The sequence below is a fragment of the Montipora foliosa genome, chromosome 9, assembly GCF_036669935.1.
Source record: "Montipora foliosa isolate CH-2021 chromosome 9, ASM3666993v2, whole genome shotgun sequence".
Classification (NCBI taxonomy): domain Eukaryota; kingdom Metazoa; phylum Cnidaria; class Anthozoa; order Scleractinia; family Acroporidae; genus Montipora; species Montipora foliosa.
In genome coordinates, this window is record NC_090877.1 from 42,443,943 (window position 1) to 42,461,012 (window position 17,070).

Sequence of the window (17,070 nt, forward strand, 5' to 3'; positions counted from 1 at the left end):
AGTTTTTTACTTTGATTCATTGCCCCAACGCTCAGGTCTTGCTTTTATTGGCACTAATCAAGGGAAGATTTCCTTTAATAAATTTTTCTGAAAATTATTTCAGTTAATTGTGTCCAATGGTTGCACAGCTTTGATTGATTGTATAGCTCACACTTTGGCCGATGAAGGAGGTAAGCAGTCTGATTTGGACATTTTTCTTACAGTTTTCTGTTTATTAATTCTTAACTTTTGCATGATAATCACGTGATACATGTAACTAAAACTTGTGCTGCACTTGGACTGAATGCCACCTAGTTTGAGTTAGGCGTGGCTGGCATCAGAACTATGCAAGGATGGTGTGGACATATTTTTCAGGGATTTTTGTCTTTCAACCCCATGAAAAACTGATATATGTATCTGAGACGTTTTGAAAGGGGTCTTTCATACTAAAGCCAAGAATTCTCTGTTATACATTCATTTGAAAATCTATTAACATTATTAATTTAATATTAATTTAAGGGTTCAGTTGCAGCCAGTTTTGGCAGAATCAAGTTCATCGAAATTACTGCCAGTTAGTATACAGCAGAATCACATGACCTTGAATCGTGTAACTTGCGACTCTTTGCCTTGGAACAAAGCTGGGGGTTTTTAAGGGTACCAAATTTATGCCCAAATATGGACATAAATAAGATCGAAGCTGAACGCGCGAGAAAATTTATAAACTCAAAAACCCCACTCTCAACCAGAATTAAACGCTTCAAGGTTCTGAGCTTCTGTTTACAGTTTACTTTCATCACATTCCTTCCTGTCTGAGTTTCTATTATTTTCTTCCTCTCGTTTTGAGTCCTTCTACGCCTTGTCATATTTTTAGGCAGTGTTTATAGGCAAAGGCACATTTTGATGAAATGCACCTGTTGACTGAAATCACTTGAGACAGTTAAAACATTTTTGCAATGAACACTTTTAAGAGGCTATAACATGCAATTTCAGATAACTTCATGACATGCAAAATGCTCATCAAAGCCAATGGGCATAGGACGCTGCAATAACTACTAAAAACTACAAACAGGCGTTTCGCCCCTAAGTCCTTACACCAACACGGTGATTCGCCTACATCTAAGTCGTTTCGCGCAAACAGAAGTTGATTTACCAACACATGTCGTAATGTAAATGACTACAAGCATGTAAGACGTAACTCATATGGTAAATGAAAACAACATCGAGGTTGATATGACTTAGCTTTTGAGAATTTCATCCACAAAACTCGCTTCCTTCAATACGGAACCTAATTTCGCGTATACTGACGCCAAGCAAATTTGCGTAATAATAAAGCGCGCAAATCTGCGCTAAAATATTGTGGGCGAATCATCGTGGGGCGTAACGACTTGTGGGCGAAACGGCCGCATTCCACATGCTTGGATAAAGGACATATTGTTCAGAATCACCTGGAATTCGTTGTCACCATTGTTAAAACGCTTGATCATAAGTAAAGATTAATTTTTGCCAGAACTTCCAAAAATACTAGCTGTGATGTACCCCTCTTTGAGTTTGTAAAGAGTTTTTAAGAGCAGGTGTAGGGAGAAACAAGCAAGTGGTATGATTGGAGCGGTTATCTCATTGCACACATAGCTATAATTTACGAGACTTTCTAACCTTGCCCTCTTTCACATCCCTTTGATGAAGAGATAACGCCCGAAATGTCTGCACACCTGTTTTCCAGTGAGTGTCTTAAAACAAATACCATTTGAAAGTAATTACTTCGACCAATCACAGCAGGTGCAAAGAGCGCAATGAACCAATCCAGATTCGTAGCAGTTCCATGTAACTTGCTCAAAGCGCGGGAAAAATCGCGCGTGCAGGTCGCGATTGGTTGACAAACTGGCGCGAGATTTTTAAACCAATCACTAAGCGTAGCAATTGCAATCGCCTAATTACTTTCGACAGTCATTTAAAAATTGTTCTAGAGCGAGGTTCAATCGAGTGTCTTAAAACCAAAACCAAAGTAATTACTTTGGCCATTCAAAAAAAAAAAGCCGGAGACAATCCAGTAAACCAATCAAAACTCGAAGTAATTACTTGTATCCGACACAAAGCGCGGGAAAAGGTGCACGCGCGAGCCACGATTGGTTTTGCTTTCACTTCCGATTGGTTGAAAAAGTGGCGTGAGAACTTTAAACCAATCAATGAGTGAAGTAATGCAAAACCAAAGTAATTCGCTTATTAGATTTCGACACTCGATTGTAAATTCTCACCCAACCGAAGCAGTGTCATCGTTTCTTTAGAAATCTTCCCCTTCATTTCTATATTTATTGCGCTTATTTGTTCAACTTGAATGGATTATTTCATTGCTTGTGTTGGCAGAGGGTTTCTTAGTTCCTGCTCCATATTATGGTGCATTTTTGATGGACCTGCAAACAAGAGCGAGGGTGGTGCCTTTTTCCGTTGAATTATCCAGCAAGGTAAGCAGTACAGGAAATTTAATGAATTGATCAAAGTTATCGCGTTTGAAGACATTTTGTTTTTTTGAAAATTGGGTTTTTAGTGTACACATGCATCATTTTACTTGCATTAAATTTTATCTCATTATTGCCTACACTTCATAAAGTCAGAGAAAAAATGCCAAAAAACTTTTATGAAAAAAGCAGCTCCATATTAATTGGCAATAATACACTGTCAAGAAGCGTTTCTCATATTTCGTTTCCTATTTAAGCGATAGTGGACGTTTTCCGTGTTTCCATAGCCTCATCTAAACACGAGGGGGAGTTGGGAGAATTCGAGACAGTTATGCAAACCCGACACGCAGTCGAGGGTTTGCATAACTGTGGAGAATTCTCCCAACTTCCCCGAGTCTTTAGATGAGGTTTTGGAAGCACGGACAAAAGTCCTCTATTGCTTTTATAAAATATTTCTCAAAGATAATCCGACAAATGAAGGAAACAATTGAAGGAAACAAATGAAGGAAAATTCTTGATTGAAACAGATATCCTTGATACACGCTCATTGTTCCTACCAGCCAATCAAAACGCGCGTCTGACAACATATAACCAATCAAAATTCGTGTGATGTCACAGCCGCGTTTCCATACTCTCATCTAAACACAGCTATTGACCAATGAGAGTGCGCGTGCTATTCTAATTATTTTATAAAGTGCTTTAGTGTAAACTGAATAGTGTAATAGTGTAAACTGAATAGTGTGGCAGAAATTCTGCAGCCCTTTGTTAACGCTAACTGGTGCCAGTAAAACCTCTGCACACCGTTTCTGACTTCAGGAATTATTTACTGACTGGTGGTGCAGAAAACTTTGTAACCTTCTGGACTGGTGCCGCAGAAATTCTGCATACCATTTCTGACTGGTGGTACAAAAATTCTTCACACCACAAATTCTGCACACCATTAATGCCTGTACTTAGATATGACGGATAGCTGCATGAAGTTAAAATCAGACCGCAGTGTAAAAAAATAATGGTTTTATTTTCCAATATTAATATGTACCCGTATAATAAATTATATATTTGGTATCGTATAAGAGGTGATTATTGTTCATCGTGGTGGTAAATAAGACGTACTTCTGTTTGTCGCACGATTTGAAACAAACTGAATTTGAAGACCAGCACTACGCGGCCGAAACGTGGCGATCTACAACCTAAGTGACTACATCGTAAGATCATGCGTCTTATATATCTTATTTATATATATTTATTTATCACCGACACTGAGGTGAATAGTTGATTTAGTATAAATGTATATACTGAAACAGTGAGATAATATAACACTAAAAGATGATTTTAACTGATTTATTCCTGCATCGATTACAATACTTTCGGGGGTAAATCCCGCGCAAATGGCCCGGAGGTGAATAGCAAAGAATATTCGGAGTTTGATTAGCCAATCAGAGCGCGCCTTCAACGCTATCTACCGTTTTGGTATTTACTAATAGAGAGGCTATTTGCCACTTTTTGTTGCTTCCGGTTGAAGGAAATTTTCCTTATATTACAGGTAAGCCCGGGTGAAAGCCAGCCGTTTGAACTTTCTGAGGGAAGACTTGAAAGTGCTTTGAAAAAGGCCCAAGAGCAGGTAATTTTCGGATAGGTTTCGTTGCAATTGGCTGTGTTGAGGAAGGTAATAGAACGGTCTCAGTACCAGTTTACTTTTCTAATTGTTTACAGGGGGTGAAAATCCGTGGACTTTTGCTTTGTAATCCCAACAACCCATTAGGGGTTATCTATTCAGTAGAACTTCTGCAAACCTGTCTGGCATTCGCTGCAAGGTAAGTCAATTTTGTTCATTTTTTGGAGAAACTGCTGAATACCCTACCGCTTTGAAGGTAACCCCTGTAGGGCTGAGTGTCTACGCAGTCGCTTTGTATCACTGTTTATGAAGTGTTTGTCTAAGAGGATACGCGGATTCACTGTGGGAAAGAACACCCGGCCCTGAGAAGTGGTGAGTACATTCCTAAGTGTAAAGGTTTGGTCGTACTACGACGAAACAAAATCGAATTTGGCTTAAAAATTGTTGAAGTTAAATACGTATTCGTGCATCCAGTTCCCATTAGTCACATCCTCGTATCCGCGTATCCTGCAAAATTTAAAGTGACAGCATAATCAATTCCCATTGATTGCGCGTCCACGTATCCGCGTATCCAGCAACTTAAGGGTATAGCTTTGAGGTGCCATCCGCAGTTAAGGCGCTGATACGCAGTGGCACATTGTCGCTCTGCAATGTGTTAAAAAGACGTAATGTAGTGGCGAGCATAATCGGAAACCGACTTCCGTTTCTTCTTTCCAACATGATGGGGAGCGTAATCATCGGACGTCTTTGAACCACCTACAGAAACCGGAAATGGCAGGAGACCTTGAGTAGGAGCTTGCCTCTCCCATACAAGCCCTATGATCGAGTCAACCATTACGCGTGTCTTTCTATTTTTAGAACGGTACGAGTTCTTCGGCTCTGCACGCGCTGTTTTAAATGGCCAAGAAGAAGAAAGTAATTGTCTAACGAAGACAAAAATAGAAAAAGCAATGTATGCAAATTGTGGCAATTGATGTAAATGTGAGTCTCCTGCTGAAGAGTTAGTTCTAAGAATAGAAAGATATGCGCAAAGGTTGACTCAAGGATATAGTGCTTATGGAGGCTGCTGGAAATGGACATTTCGCATGCCAGGAATGCCGCCTCCCTAAGATGTTTACGGTAATCGTCTGTAATAGGGAAAAGATACTTGGTAAGATAAATGTGGTGGTGTCAAGACAAATTTTTGGGGGATATTTTTCAATCGTTCTTGTTTCGTTTCTTTCGAAGTCTGCCGTTTTGCACACTTGAAGTAATTAAGTAAGTAAAATGATTATGAATGCGAACCTCTATGACCGTAGCCGGCAGTGCAAGCGTCTTATCGAGTCGCCCGAACTCTATCGAGCCGCCATGTTGGATGGATGTTGGGAGGGAATGGGTCGAGACCATCCCCACCTTTGACCTACCCCCTTGGTGACTTAATGACTTAATGTCTTGATGACCGCGCAGCGGTAGCTCAGTTGGTTGAGCATCGGGCTGCCATGCGGGAGGTCGTGCGTTCGACTCCGGCCGGACCAACACTCAGGGTCTCTCAGGTTCCCGTCTCGCAACCCTTAAATGTTCATAATCCTGTGGGACGTAAAAGAACCCACACACTATTCGTAAAGAGTAGGGCATGGAGCTCCTGGTGTTGTGGTCAGGCCTCATTTCATTCATTCATGTGCTGGGTGAGATCGCTAATGGACTGATAGCGGCTGCCAGCGGCGCTTATATATGCTGATGTCCGATCTCACCCATAGATCACTTTCTTGGAAAGCGCATTTGAATTTGTTAATAGAAAATGCGTTATATGAATTCATTACCATTACCAATTCCTTTCCCCAAACTTCCTCTACTTCAGAAATTCAAGATGGCGGCCAAAATTCCGAGGAGGATTTTGCTTAGCCAGCCACCACTAAAATACGCCTGCACTTCAGGCTATTAAGACCGTCCAACAAAAGTGAGAAAGTTCACAAAAATTTCGAAGTTATTGATGAGTTGTTAAATCCATATGATTACCACTATTTTGTTTTAATTATAAAATTGTTTGAGTGAGTTTTTCCTTGCGTTCCACTTATATAATAGGCTAAGCTGCAGGATTTTTTGCTAGAAAAATGGATTTCGCGTTCTTTTCAACGTCTTAACAGCGACTTTCAACAACGTTTCTCTGAAATTCAATTTTTTTTTCTCGAATAATCAATACTGATGTATTCTTGTCATTCTGGTTTGAAGTCACCATTACTCTTGCAGGCATTCTTTGCATGTTATCATGGACGAAATTTACATGCTTTGCGGTTTGAAAGAAGGCTACTCTGTGAACAATATACTGAGCTTAAAAAAGTAAGTAAAGTTGTAATTAACGCACATTAGGAACAGCCAGGTTTTGCGATTCTACCTGTTAAAGTGCTACTATGACCACAAACTATATTCTTTTACTTTATTGGATTTCAAAACTATGTTAACTAAACACTAAGTGAACCAAGTTGAAACCATTGATTAAAAAAAAGACACCTGTTTATTTATAATGGTAACAGGACTGAGTAGAGTCCAATTCGGCCTGTAATCATACGAGGGATTAAAGTGCTACTATGATCAACTGAATAAATTCTACTTTTTCTTTGTATTTCAAAACTATGTTAAATGAACACTAAGTGACCGAAGTTTTAAGCCTTCATTTAAGAAAGACACCTGTTTATTCTGACTGGAATTTTCATATTTAATGGTCCGCCATTACTAACTTTAAAAATATTGAGAGAGCTGGATCGAGGATAAGATGACGTCAAAGTCTCACTAGTACTTTAAAAATGCAATGCGTCTGCGCGTGCATGTATAATAAGCTGCGTTTACACGCTGCAATTTTAAGCTAGTGAGTCTTCGACGTCATCTTATCCACGATCCAACCCTCTGAGGTCCAATCGGTCTGTCTTGAATGTGAGTAATGGCGGAATCCAAATCCAAAACTTGCACTCAAAGCAAACAGCCTTTGGATATAATTCGAAGCTCAAAATTTTGCCAGTCAGGTGTCACTGAAGCAAACACGTTTTCAAAATCTAAAGGAAAAAGGGAAGTGAACTTTTTGATCATAGTAGCACTTTAACAAAATCGGACGACCGCGCAGCGGGAGTTCGATTTGTTTAATTACGAGTATGATCACAGACCGAATTGGGCGACACTCAGTCCTGTTACCAATTAATCATAACCATTACAATTTCCGAGAAAACAAAGGCATTCCTTTTCACTGTCTAATGATACAAATTCGTCCATTTTGGAAAATCCCCGGTTTGGTAGGGTAAGTGGTTGTTGCTATGGTTATTGTGATAAATCATGTTTTGTGATTCGTGGATTAATGATTGGCTGATGTAACTGTCCGATTACATGTGTCTGATTACAATCCTACACAAGGATTAGTGCAAAATAAAGCAGTTAATGCACCTGTCAAATTTGAGAAAATTGTAATGGTTTTGATTATTATTGGAGTTGTCCTATTTAAAGGTCCGCCATTACTAACTTTAAAATCTCGAGAGAGCTGGATCGAGGAGGACTCACTAGTTTAAGAATGCAATGCGTGTGTACGTGGCTGAATTAATATGCAGCACGGGAGTTTCGGGCTTTCAGACTTATATCATAAGCTGCATTTAAGCGCTGAATTTTTAAGCTAGTGGGTAAATGACGTCACTTTTCGATGGATCCAACCCTCTGAGGTCCAATCGTTCAGTTTTGAACGTGAGTAATGGCGGACCGTGGAATCCAAAACTTCGGGGCAGGAGTGGTGCCGGTGGTGCGAATTTTGTGGTCGCGGCAGTGTCGGTGAGGGTCAATTTTGCGGTTTAAAGAGTGTCGTATAACATTCAGCTTTTTTAGCTCAAAAAAATAAAACAATTGGACACTCAAAATAAAAAGCCTTTCCATAGAAATCAAAGCTCAAAATCTTGCCAGTCTGGGGCCTGTTGCTCGAAGCATGGTGAGCGCTAACCGGCTTTAAATACCATGGAAACCTATAGGTTCTGTTACCTCTTAACCAACGGTGAACGCTAAAAAACAGGACTTTTTGCACTGTCTCTGGAAAAATATTTGAACTTCTTGCATACTTTTTTTCGGTTCGATAAACTTTACCTTAAATTTATTGAAAAAACTGGAACGTTTTCTCGGCCCTTGAGGATGCATGCAACCTTACCATTATAGTGAGCACGCACTAACAGAACGTCAAGCACCTCGGCACCTAGAGCGGCTGCTTGAACTCAAATGCTTCTAGATGTATTCGAGTTCAAGCATCCGCCCTGTGTACCGAGGTGCTTGAAGTTTCGTTCTGCTCGAAGTCAAATACTGCTCGATTCATTTGGATCAAAATGAATGGAACTTTCGATCTGTGAGGAGCAAAATTTCACATTTTCCTTTGGCTTGTTTACAGTATCCCAGATAAAGAAAGACTTCATGTATTGTGGGGATTCAGCAAGGTATTTTAGCTTGATTCAGTTTGGAAAGTGCATGTATCATTGGTCGGCCTTTCTGTTTCTCTCGATACTGGATTTGTCATTTGAACCGCAGCAGTATGCTTGACTATTTGTCCATCGATTGCGCAGAATTGTGCCACCCATCCTGGTCTTTTTCGCGCTTTCTGGGGCATAAGGAGACTCGAAATTCCTCCCTACCCTGACTATGTATATTCTTTTTAGACGGGCTTTTTCCCGCGAAAAGTGTCATATTTCCACGGAGAAACGCAAAACAAACAAACAAAACAAAACAAAAAACAGCCCCCAAAAATAAGTCCAGCGTGATGCATGCGTGTTTGTGGGGTTATGACCTAAAACAATAGCGCTGTCATAGCTCTGTTTTGATTGGATTTTTAACGTCGAAACCCCCCCCCCCCCCCCATTCCCCTGCCCCGAGGGGCGTTCTAGTTAAAACTGTACTCGAGAAAGGGTTGTTTCCAAGGCTCAGTATCAAAGATAGAAGCACCATGTTATGGACTCCTAAAATTACTTATAATATTAGAGCAAATAGTTCATATCCAGTCTTCATTTTGTAGTACAAGGGAACTAAACGAGGGCAAACGAACGAAACATTTATGTAAATAAAGATAATGTGGGATTAGATAGTCAAAAACTTTAGTTTTCCTTCATAAAATATTACATCGATCTGAAAATTACTCAGGTGCTAATTAATTATTAACTAGTGGTAATCTCAGATTATTGAAGTGCATTCGGCAATCGCTTTGGAAACAAACGAGAAGGGTAGGGAAAGAAACAATCTTAAAGAAACAACCCATTATGAGGTGCGCGATCGTCATTTGCGCATATGACGTATCAATGCACGTATGACGTTGAAAAAGCAGACGAACGAAAACCTTTTGCTAAACGTCACCTATGCACAGGAAACCCAAGATTAGAAATTGCGTTCTGCTAATGTCGCACACAATTATTTTACAACTGACGTAAAGCCGTAAACTAAAGCACAAACTTGTAGCAAAATCAGAGTTGTTATCTTTCGTTGTTTTAGGACTTCGGTATGTCTGGATTTCGTTGTGGTGTTCTTCACACGAGGAATAAAGAAGTTTACCGTGCGATTTGTGATGGCTACGCTGGCTTCCATAATGTACCCACCCCAACGCAGGCATGTCTAATGGCTTCTGCTTTTTTAGTTAATGAGTGTTCTCAACAGAGACCAGCCTAAACCGTTATCTTCTACTACTGGCACAAACACCTTATTTACTAAACCATGGGGATGCGGCGTGGTCCAGGGAAAGACGTTGGGTTTGCGTGTGGTTGCCCCGGGTTCAGATCTCTTTCTTACCTCTGGTTTGGATTTGTTTCCGGTTGTCCCGGATTCAGTCCCGTTCTAACCTCTGGTTTGGATTTGTTTCCGGTTGTCCCGGATTCAATCCCGTTCTAACCTCTGGTTTGGATTTGATTCCGGTTGTCCCGGATTCAATCCTGTTCTAACCTCTGGTTTGGATTTGTTTCCAGTTTTCCCGGTAACTTCTGGTTTGATCTATTTCCGGTTGTCCCGGATTCAATCCCGTTCTAACTTCTGGTTTGGGTTTGGTTTCCGGTTGTCCCGGGTTCAACCCCCGTTTTAACCTCTGGTTTGGATTTGTTTCCGGTTGTCCCGGATTCAATCCCGTTCTAACTTCTGGTTTGGATTTGTTTCCGGTTGACCCGGATTCAATCCCGTTCTAAAGTCTGGTTTGGATTTGTTTTCGGTTATCCCGGATTCAATACCGTTCTAACTTCTGGTTTGGATTTGTTTCCGGTTGTCCCGGATTCAATTCCGTTCTAATTTCTGGTTTGGATTTGTTTCCGGTTGTCCCGGATTCAATCCTGTTCTAACCTCTGGTTTGGATTTGCTTCCGGTTGCCCCGGATTCAACTCTACCTACCAGTTGGGGAAGTTCTTAATCATGTTTCTGTTGAGTTTTCAGATTATTGAAATTGGGGTGCCTGTGAAGTAGCTTGATCGCTAAGTGCATCCACTATAAACAGAGTATTTACATTTACATTTTATTACATTACATAGCATTACATCGAATTACCAAGAGAACTGCACGGATGATGGCTGATTGTAAGTTATAACTGAAGCGATCTCTTGTTCTCGGAATTCCAAAATGAGAGTGTTGGTTAAGTGACCAGTGTCACTGTGTGTGCTCTGATGCAGACTCAACGAAGTACTATATTTTCTATTTCAGGTTCTCTTGACGAATTTCATCAAGGACAAAGGTTGGCTAGCTTCCAAATTTTCCCAAAAAGCTCTCTGTTTCCCACTGGTTAAAAAAACAGCAGTAGATTTAAATTTGTTTTTCTTTTTTGCAGAGTGGTTAGACAGTGTGTTTATACCAGCCAACCAACATCGGCTCCGAAATGCATACAAGATGACTTGCGATGCCCTTCTTGAAGTTGGGATACCATTTCTCGAGGCTGAATGCAGCCTTTTTGTCTGGGTGGACTTCAGAGAGGTTTGGTCAACATCCAAGACTGATTAATTTTGTGCGAATTATTTCTCTTCGTTGCCGTTTTAATTTCTTGAATGGCGCGCCATGTGCTTTCTTTCCCCGCTTCACTCAAATCTCAGTACGTAACATCGAATGATGTTCATTGAAATTCGGCGGACTTTAAAATGTGCCTGGTCTAAAGTAGTCAAAAAAACGTATACAAACGCTACCGTGAGCGAATGTTCCTGTTATATCATGTTGTTCTATATCCCCTTAGTGTAAATGTCGAAGTAAATAAATAAATATTTAAAGACTCTCAAAGGTCAACTATCAACAACTAACGAATTCTCACAGAGCAAATTTGAAAAAGTACTTTATTTAGTTCTTGACTAAGCTACTATTTCTGCGCAAGAGATCTGTTATCTGCATGCTCTCAATTTGCAATCGTCTCGAGGAAAGTCTACTTCCAGACAGTGTTAATTGATGTAAATGGCAATTTTTATGATCGGTGTTTTTGTGTGAACCGTGGCTATTTTTTATGCTGCTGGATGGCCTGTGAACTTCGACCCTGTTAGTTCAAGAAACATAGAATTGGCTTATGTACTTGGTTGATACAGAAACCTATGACCAAGAGCGAACAACAGCGCCTTTTCACAGACCGATTTATTTTTAGATTGAATTTCCAGCGAACGAGACTCCTGCAGAAGCCCGATGACCAATCACAAGAAACTTACTTGACGTCATTGCATCACCGAACCGGAACTGCCTTTGTTTTTTCGGAAAAGGTAGTCTAAAATTAGATCGGTGTGGGAGTTGTTCGTTCCTAGTCATGGGTTCGTGGTTGATATGGTAAATTGACCACCGAAGAGAAATTTGAAAGCTGACGTTTCGAGTGTTAGCTTTTCTTCGATAGCCTTTTGCTGCGACGAAGGGCTAACACTGGAAACGTCAGCTTTCAAATTTCTCTACGCTGTACGACATCATCCCAGTTGATAAACCTATTTCTGTGTTTCGCTTCCGCACCGACGTAGGGCAACAGTTTCTTTAGAAATCTTATTCCTTTGTCCATTTTCTTTTTTGAGAAAGCCCTGAAGTCGTGTTTCTATTAAATAAACTAGCGTGAGTTCCGCACTGGAAAAATAATGGTAGAGTTCTGTTTTTTTTTTTTTTTTTTTTTTTTTTTCCCAGTACGGACCAACCAAGCATTGCTAGTTCAAGAAGGTTTTTATTATATTGGCTGTCTTGCGCATTGTTTCCTATTCCTTGATTCTTGCCTCTTCGCCTGCTTCTGTTGACGATCACGTCTGGAAAGTAAAATTAGTACTGGAACTCTGACATGACTAAATAACAAACATTTCTGGCATTTTTATTTTTATGTCCAAGAATATGGAAACAGAAAATGAAAACAGAAAATGGGAACAATTTGGCAACTTGTATGCGCTGCTGTATTGCAAAATTCGGACCGCTCAGAGAACCAATCAGAATTCTCCTTTTCATCTCAGACCAGTTTGCCTAATTAAGAATAAACTCTAACGCATTGTTTCTTCTCTCGCAGTTGGTACCATCATCTTCCTTTGAAGAGGAAATGCAACTGTTCGAGTGTATGTTAGATAATGGCGTATTCTTTTACCCTGGATCTTACTTTTGTTGTCCTGAGCCCGGCTGGTTTAGATTTGTATTCGCCGTGGATGTAGAGATTCTTCAACTGGGTATGAGAACCTGAGTACGAACCTCCTCGTAATTAGATCAGAGCGCGTGTGTGAGATGCGAGCTGTTGCGCGGAGAATGGAAGTTCTCTCATTCCGCTTGCCGACTATTCTTGTTGATTTCAGCGACCATTTAGCGCCTTGGCATCGCGTCTAGAATGTTCCAACCCGGCAATGAACCCTCATATTCGAAGGGTGGACAGGGTGGAAGATGCGAGCTCGCGTGCAAAAAAAAAAAAAAGATTGACTAAACTGAGGGAAAGGAATGTTGCTTGGCCAGGCGTTTGTGCGGAGGAGGTGAAACAGGACTCCCCAAAAAAGGAGTTCGGTGGAGGCTATGGGCAATTCTTGAGAGTTATGAAAATAATGATAAATCAAGAGTCCATCACCCAAATTGACCTAGTCCCCATCAGCATCAGAAAAGTGTCTACTGTATTTTTAAACGAAGTGTAGGTGGTTTACAGCCAATCTCTAGACACACAGATGACAATGCTGTGATGTAAAATTGCTGGTGAACGAACAAAAGAGGCTAATGAGAGATATTTTGTTTTCATCCACCATGGAGCTGTTCGAGAAGCCGCTGTAGGGATGGGGTAAGTGTTGTACATGAAATGACTGTATCTCATCGGGTGTAGTTAATTTGACCTCGGACCCAAGCTCCGTGACCATTTTTAAAATCATCAGCTGTTAAAATGATCAGCTATCGTGGAATCGGAAGCAGAAAATGCTCATTTCCAGCCAAGTGCATGGGGATTTTTGACGACGAAACATTCATCAAGGTTCGCAAATGATGGGGCTTTAGCTTTGCACGAAAAAATCGCGGCTTGGATGGATTTTCGAAGCGCAAGCCGCCTCTGAGCTGACTACGCGAGCTTACGGTCGAAACTTTGACTTCGTCTTATGACAGTGATTTCACGGAATGCCCGAAACGGTAAAATAAGCACCAAAACGCACAAGAATACACCAGAGGTGAGTCACTTCTATTCATTTTATTGAATGAACGTTAAATTGAGCGTTTTTTTAGGCTTTATAATCGACGGTATTTTATTTCCCATACAAAGTCTTATAACGCGTTTAAATTCTCAACGGTGCCTGTAACCCAATACCGCTTGCACTCAAAGGTCATCTTTCCACTAGTAATTAATTATTGCACGCTCTCTAGTGACGCGAACTTCGGCTGCCTATGATTATATTAACCCCGGGAGATTTGTATTAGGTACAAAATTTGGTAGACACTCTTCTGACGCTGATGGGGACAAACCTGACACCAGAATTTTAGCCTTGGGTAATGGACTCTTGGATAAACACATAATCCAAATCCAGTATGTCAAGTGTCTTCTTACTTAATATTCACTTAAAGTCCCGCCTTCAAGCGACAGGCTTTGCGTGCCGTAGAAAAATTTTCATACATGAAAATCCAGCCAAAGCTGAAATTTATCCAATCAGATCGCTGTGATAAGCAATGCGACTGTCCATAACAAAAAGAAACGGTCTAAAAGCCTGTCGGTTGACGGTGGGCCTTTAATGTCATTTTGTTTAGACTTTATCATGTAGCATACATGCTTTTTAATCGGTCAGTTCACATATTTCCAGCGTTGTCAAGACTACAGAAAACGGTTAAGAGCGTTCGTGTCAGCATCGCCGAACGAATAATGGACGGTGAGGCACAAAACACAAGCTGCAAGGGAGAACGTCTGGATGGTAATAGAAGTAGCGGAAATTGTTCAATCAATACGGACGGTGAATCATTGGAGGAATTGATCCGTGGCTTGCATCGACAGATAAAGGACAGCGACTGGTTACAAGAAAATACTGCCGAAAAATGGGCAGCGGAAAATCCAGAGCTTGCCAAAGCATTTTTAAATCAGAATGCAAACCAAACAGACAACTAATTTTATTTCCGAGAATTTCAAGCAAATTGTGGTTCATCTGTAATGGAGACTGAAAGGAAGCTGTTTTGCTCATGTAACTCGTGCGCTTTTGGTCTTTTTTTGAGATTTCACTTCAGGCTAGACTGCATGCACTCTCTCTTTTGGTGGAAAATCCGCTGAGGACGCAAAACGACCGATCGAACGAGGCGCTATGCGAGGGAAAAGTACTTTATGTACACGCGTATACATTCATTCGAGTCCTGTCACGGAAACAAATGAGCCCAACAAATAGGCCATTTCCGAGTTTATGCCTGCCTCCTCTTCAAAGCGAGTCAAAGTGCGAACTTTTTTTCTTATGAAAATTAGTTTTCGTTCATATGTAAAGTAGAACTAATTATCATCACCAAAACTTCACACTTAGGGTGCTTTCCTTTTGTCAGAACTGGCCGGCCAGACCCGTCAGTTTGCAAAGAAAATGCAACAATTTAAAGAAACACTTGGCGATAATCCCTCGCATTGTTCCGGAGGAGTATATACCATTCTCGAATTGTGTTATATTGAAGGCGTTGTAGAGTTATTCCTTCCTAAAGCCCGGACTTATGTTAGCAGTGATTTAAGCCGGAATGTCCCTATGGCAGACTTAGTTAGGAAGGTCTCGTCTAGGCTATATTTTCTACGGCAACATGTTAAGAAATAACATGCTGCTCCAAGAAAGCTTTTTCTTCGCTCAACGGTAGTCCAGTTTCTCCGGCCGGACCAATACTCGCTGCTGCCTTTGTAATTACATCCGCACATGGTTAAAATTACAAGTCTTCTCGGATAAGGACTGTAAACCGTAGGTCCCGTCTCACAAATATCTTTCATATTCATAAGTTCCCTTACACTGCGAGCAGAAGAGGAAAGAAGAGGGATGATGATAAAGCACAGAAGACAGTTCTGTTTTGGTGGCTTCCCTAAAGTCCTCGAAATCATGGCTCTCTATGTTCATCATCACACAATTTGTACACCTCGAACTGCTGATGTAATCCTATAACATCTGAAACTACGAAATCGTTCGCAATTTACCTCGCATACATGTTGGACTATTTTCATTAGTAACAACATTCCAAAACATAACTTAGGAGCTCCGCTTTTAGGCCTGGCTAAATCTATATATTACCCAAACTTATAGAGATTTGTATGGAGACGCCATGCTAGTGCCCATCCGGATGGGCACCAACATGGCGGCCGGAAGAAACATCTGTCACTGAGTTTTGCTACAAAAGCGTGAAGTTATCTCTTAAGGAACCAGAAAACATGAAACTAATACTTTTTCTAATACAAGAACTGTCCAGATAAGAATGTAAGGGAATAACGGACATCCCTGCCTTACACCTCGACTGAATTCAAAGAAACCCACTGACCAATCGTTATTCATCACACAGCTTTAGATATCACGGTAAAACAAATTGATCCACTTAATTAGAGAACAGCCGAAACCAAAATGATGGAGTGTTTTGTCAACAAATGCCCATTCAATAGTGTCGACGGCTTTCTCTGTCAAAGTCAACGAAGAGAAGTAACCCGGGAATATTATTTGATTGTGTATATGAGATGGCATTGTTAATCAAGCAAATGTTTTCTGCAAAAGAAAGTCCTTTCAAGAAACCCCTTTGGTCGTTGTCTAGTAAATTTTGCAAAACAGCCTTAGAAAACTCATTGGTAACTAACGCTATGTTTATGGGGTCATTTTCGACCCATAGCTTGAAAGCGTGACAGAAAACTGGCGTTACATCCGATTTTCACCATATTTAGAGATTGGGATAATCTTATCATTGGCCACTTGCAGGCCATTTTTCAGCTCTTTTCATCATATTCCCCCCTCGGGAGAGTTTTGTCAAGTTAGCTAATTAAATATGCAAGCCAAGAAAATGGCGGCCGCTCGCGGAGAAATGTTTATTTGGTCAAAATTGGTCCAAAATCCCTTGGAGATGCACGGCAGGATATTTTCAAGGATAAAGAAGGTAACGTGGGACCAGTTGCTGACTACTAAGGCTGAAATTATCCATAGTTAAGCTGTATTTTCGTTTTGCGTGCGAAAAGCAACGAGGTAAATAATTATCGGTTTATTCAGCTGTTTTGCTGTTTTCCTCTTCGAGTCGTTTGTTGCCCACCGAGGTCATTGTTTCGTCTAAACCACTTAAGAATAGTTCGAAAAAGATGTTCCCATTCAACTTTCAGCTCTCAGGCAATAATTCTAGATTTTTTTACATAAACATTGCTTCGTATTATGTTCATGTTTTTCGGTTGCTATGGGCGACGTGCAAAAAAAGATGCAATTCATGCTGGATGGTTAAAAAGAGATTTTACTTTGTCGATGTGTCGTAGCTATTAAACTCGAAAGTAATATATCGCTTCGCGGTCGCGCAACCCTAAAATCTGGAATCCGGAATCCGGAATCACAGGTCATTGTTTTACCAATACACAGAGTAAAAACTATCCTAAACATTCATAAAAGCTAACCTTAGGCCTAAAAACGTTTGTTTAGGCCTAATTAGGCCTAAGGT

At 40.6% G+C, this 17,070-nt stretch overlaps 1 protein-coding gene across 3 annotated transcripts in view; it reads left to right on the forward strand.

Moving 5' to 3' along the window:
- LOC137970910 (1-aminocyclopropane-1-carboxylate synthase-like protein 1) overlaps nt 1-17,070 on the forward strand; it is a 114,647-nt gene that overhangs the window by 18,991 nt on the left and 78,586 nt on the right. For 2 of the 3 annotated variants that reach the window (XM_068817567.1, XM_068817569.1), the window contains 11 exons: nt 104-170; nt 2,341-2,438; nt 3,976-4,053; nt 4,146-4,246; nt 6,274-6,363; nt 8,432-8,477; nt 9,520-9,633; nt 10,705-10,735; nt 10,829-10,971; nt 12,503-12,656; nt 14,247-14,760. In XM_068817567.1, the coding sequence (XP_068673668.1) occupies nt 104-170; nt 2,341-2,438; nt 3,976-4,053; nt 4,146-4,246; nt 6,274-6,363; nt 8,432-8,477; nt 9,520-9,633; nt 10,705-10,735; nt 10,829-10,971; nt 12,503-12,656; nt 14,247-14,545 (1,221 nt within the window). In that variant the 3' untranslated portion in view covers nt 14,546-14,760. Of the gene's footprint in view, nt 1-103; nt 171-2,340; nt 2,439-3,975; nt 4,054-4,145; nt 4,247-6,273; nt 6,364-8,431; nt 8,478-9,519; nt 9,634-10,704; nt 10,736-10,828; nt 10,972-12,502; nt 12,657-14,246; nt 14,761-17,070 lie in introns of those variants that run through there. The other variant, XM_068817568.1, reaches the window with a different exon arrangement.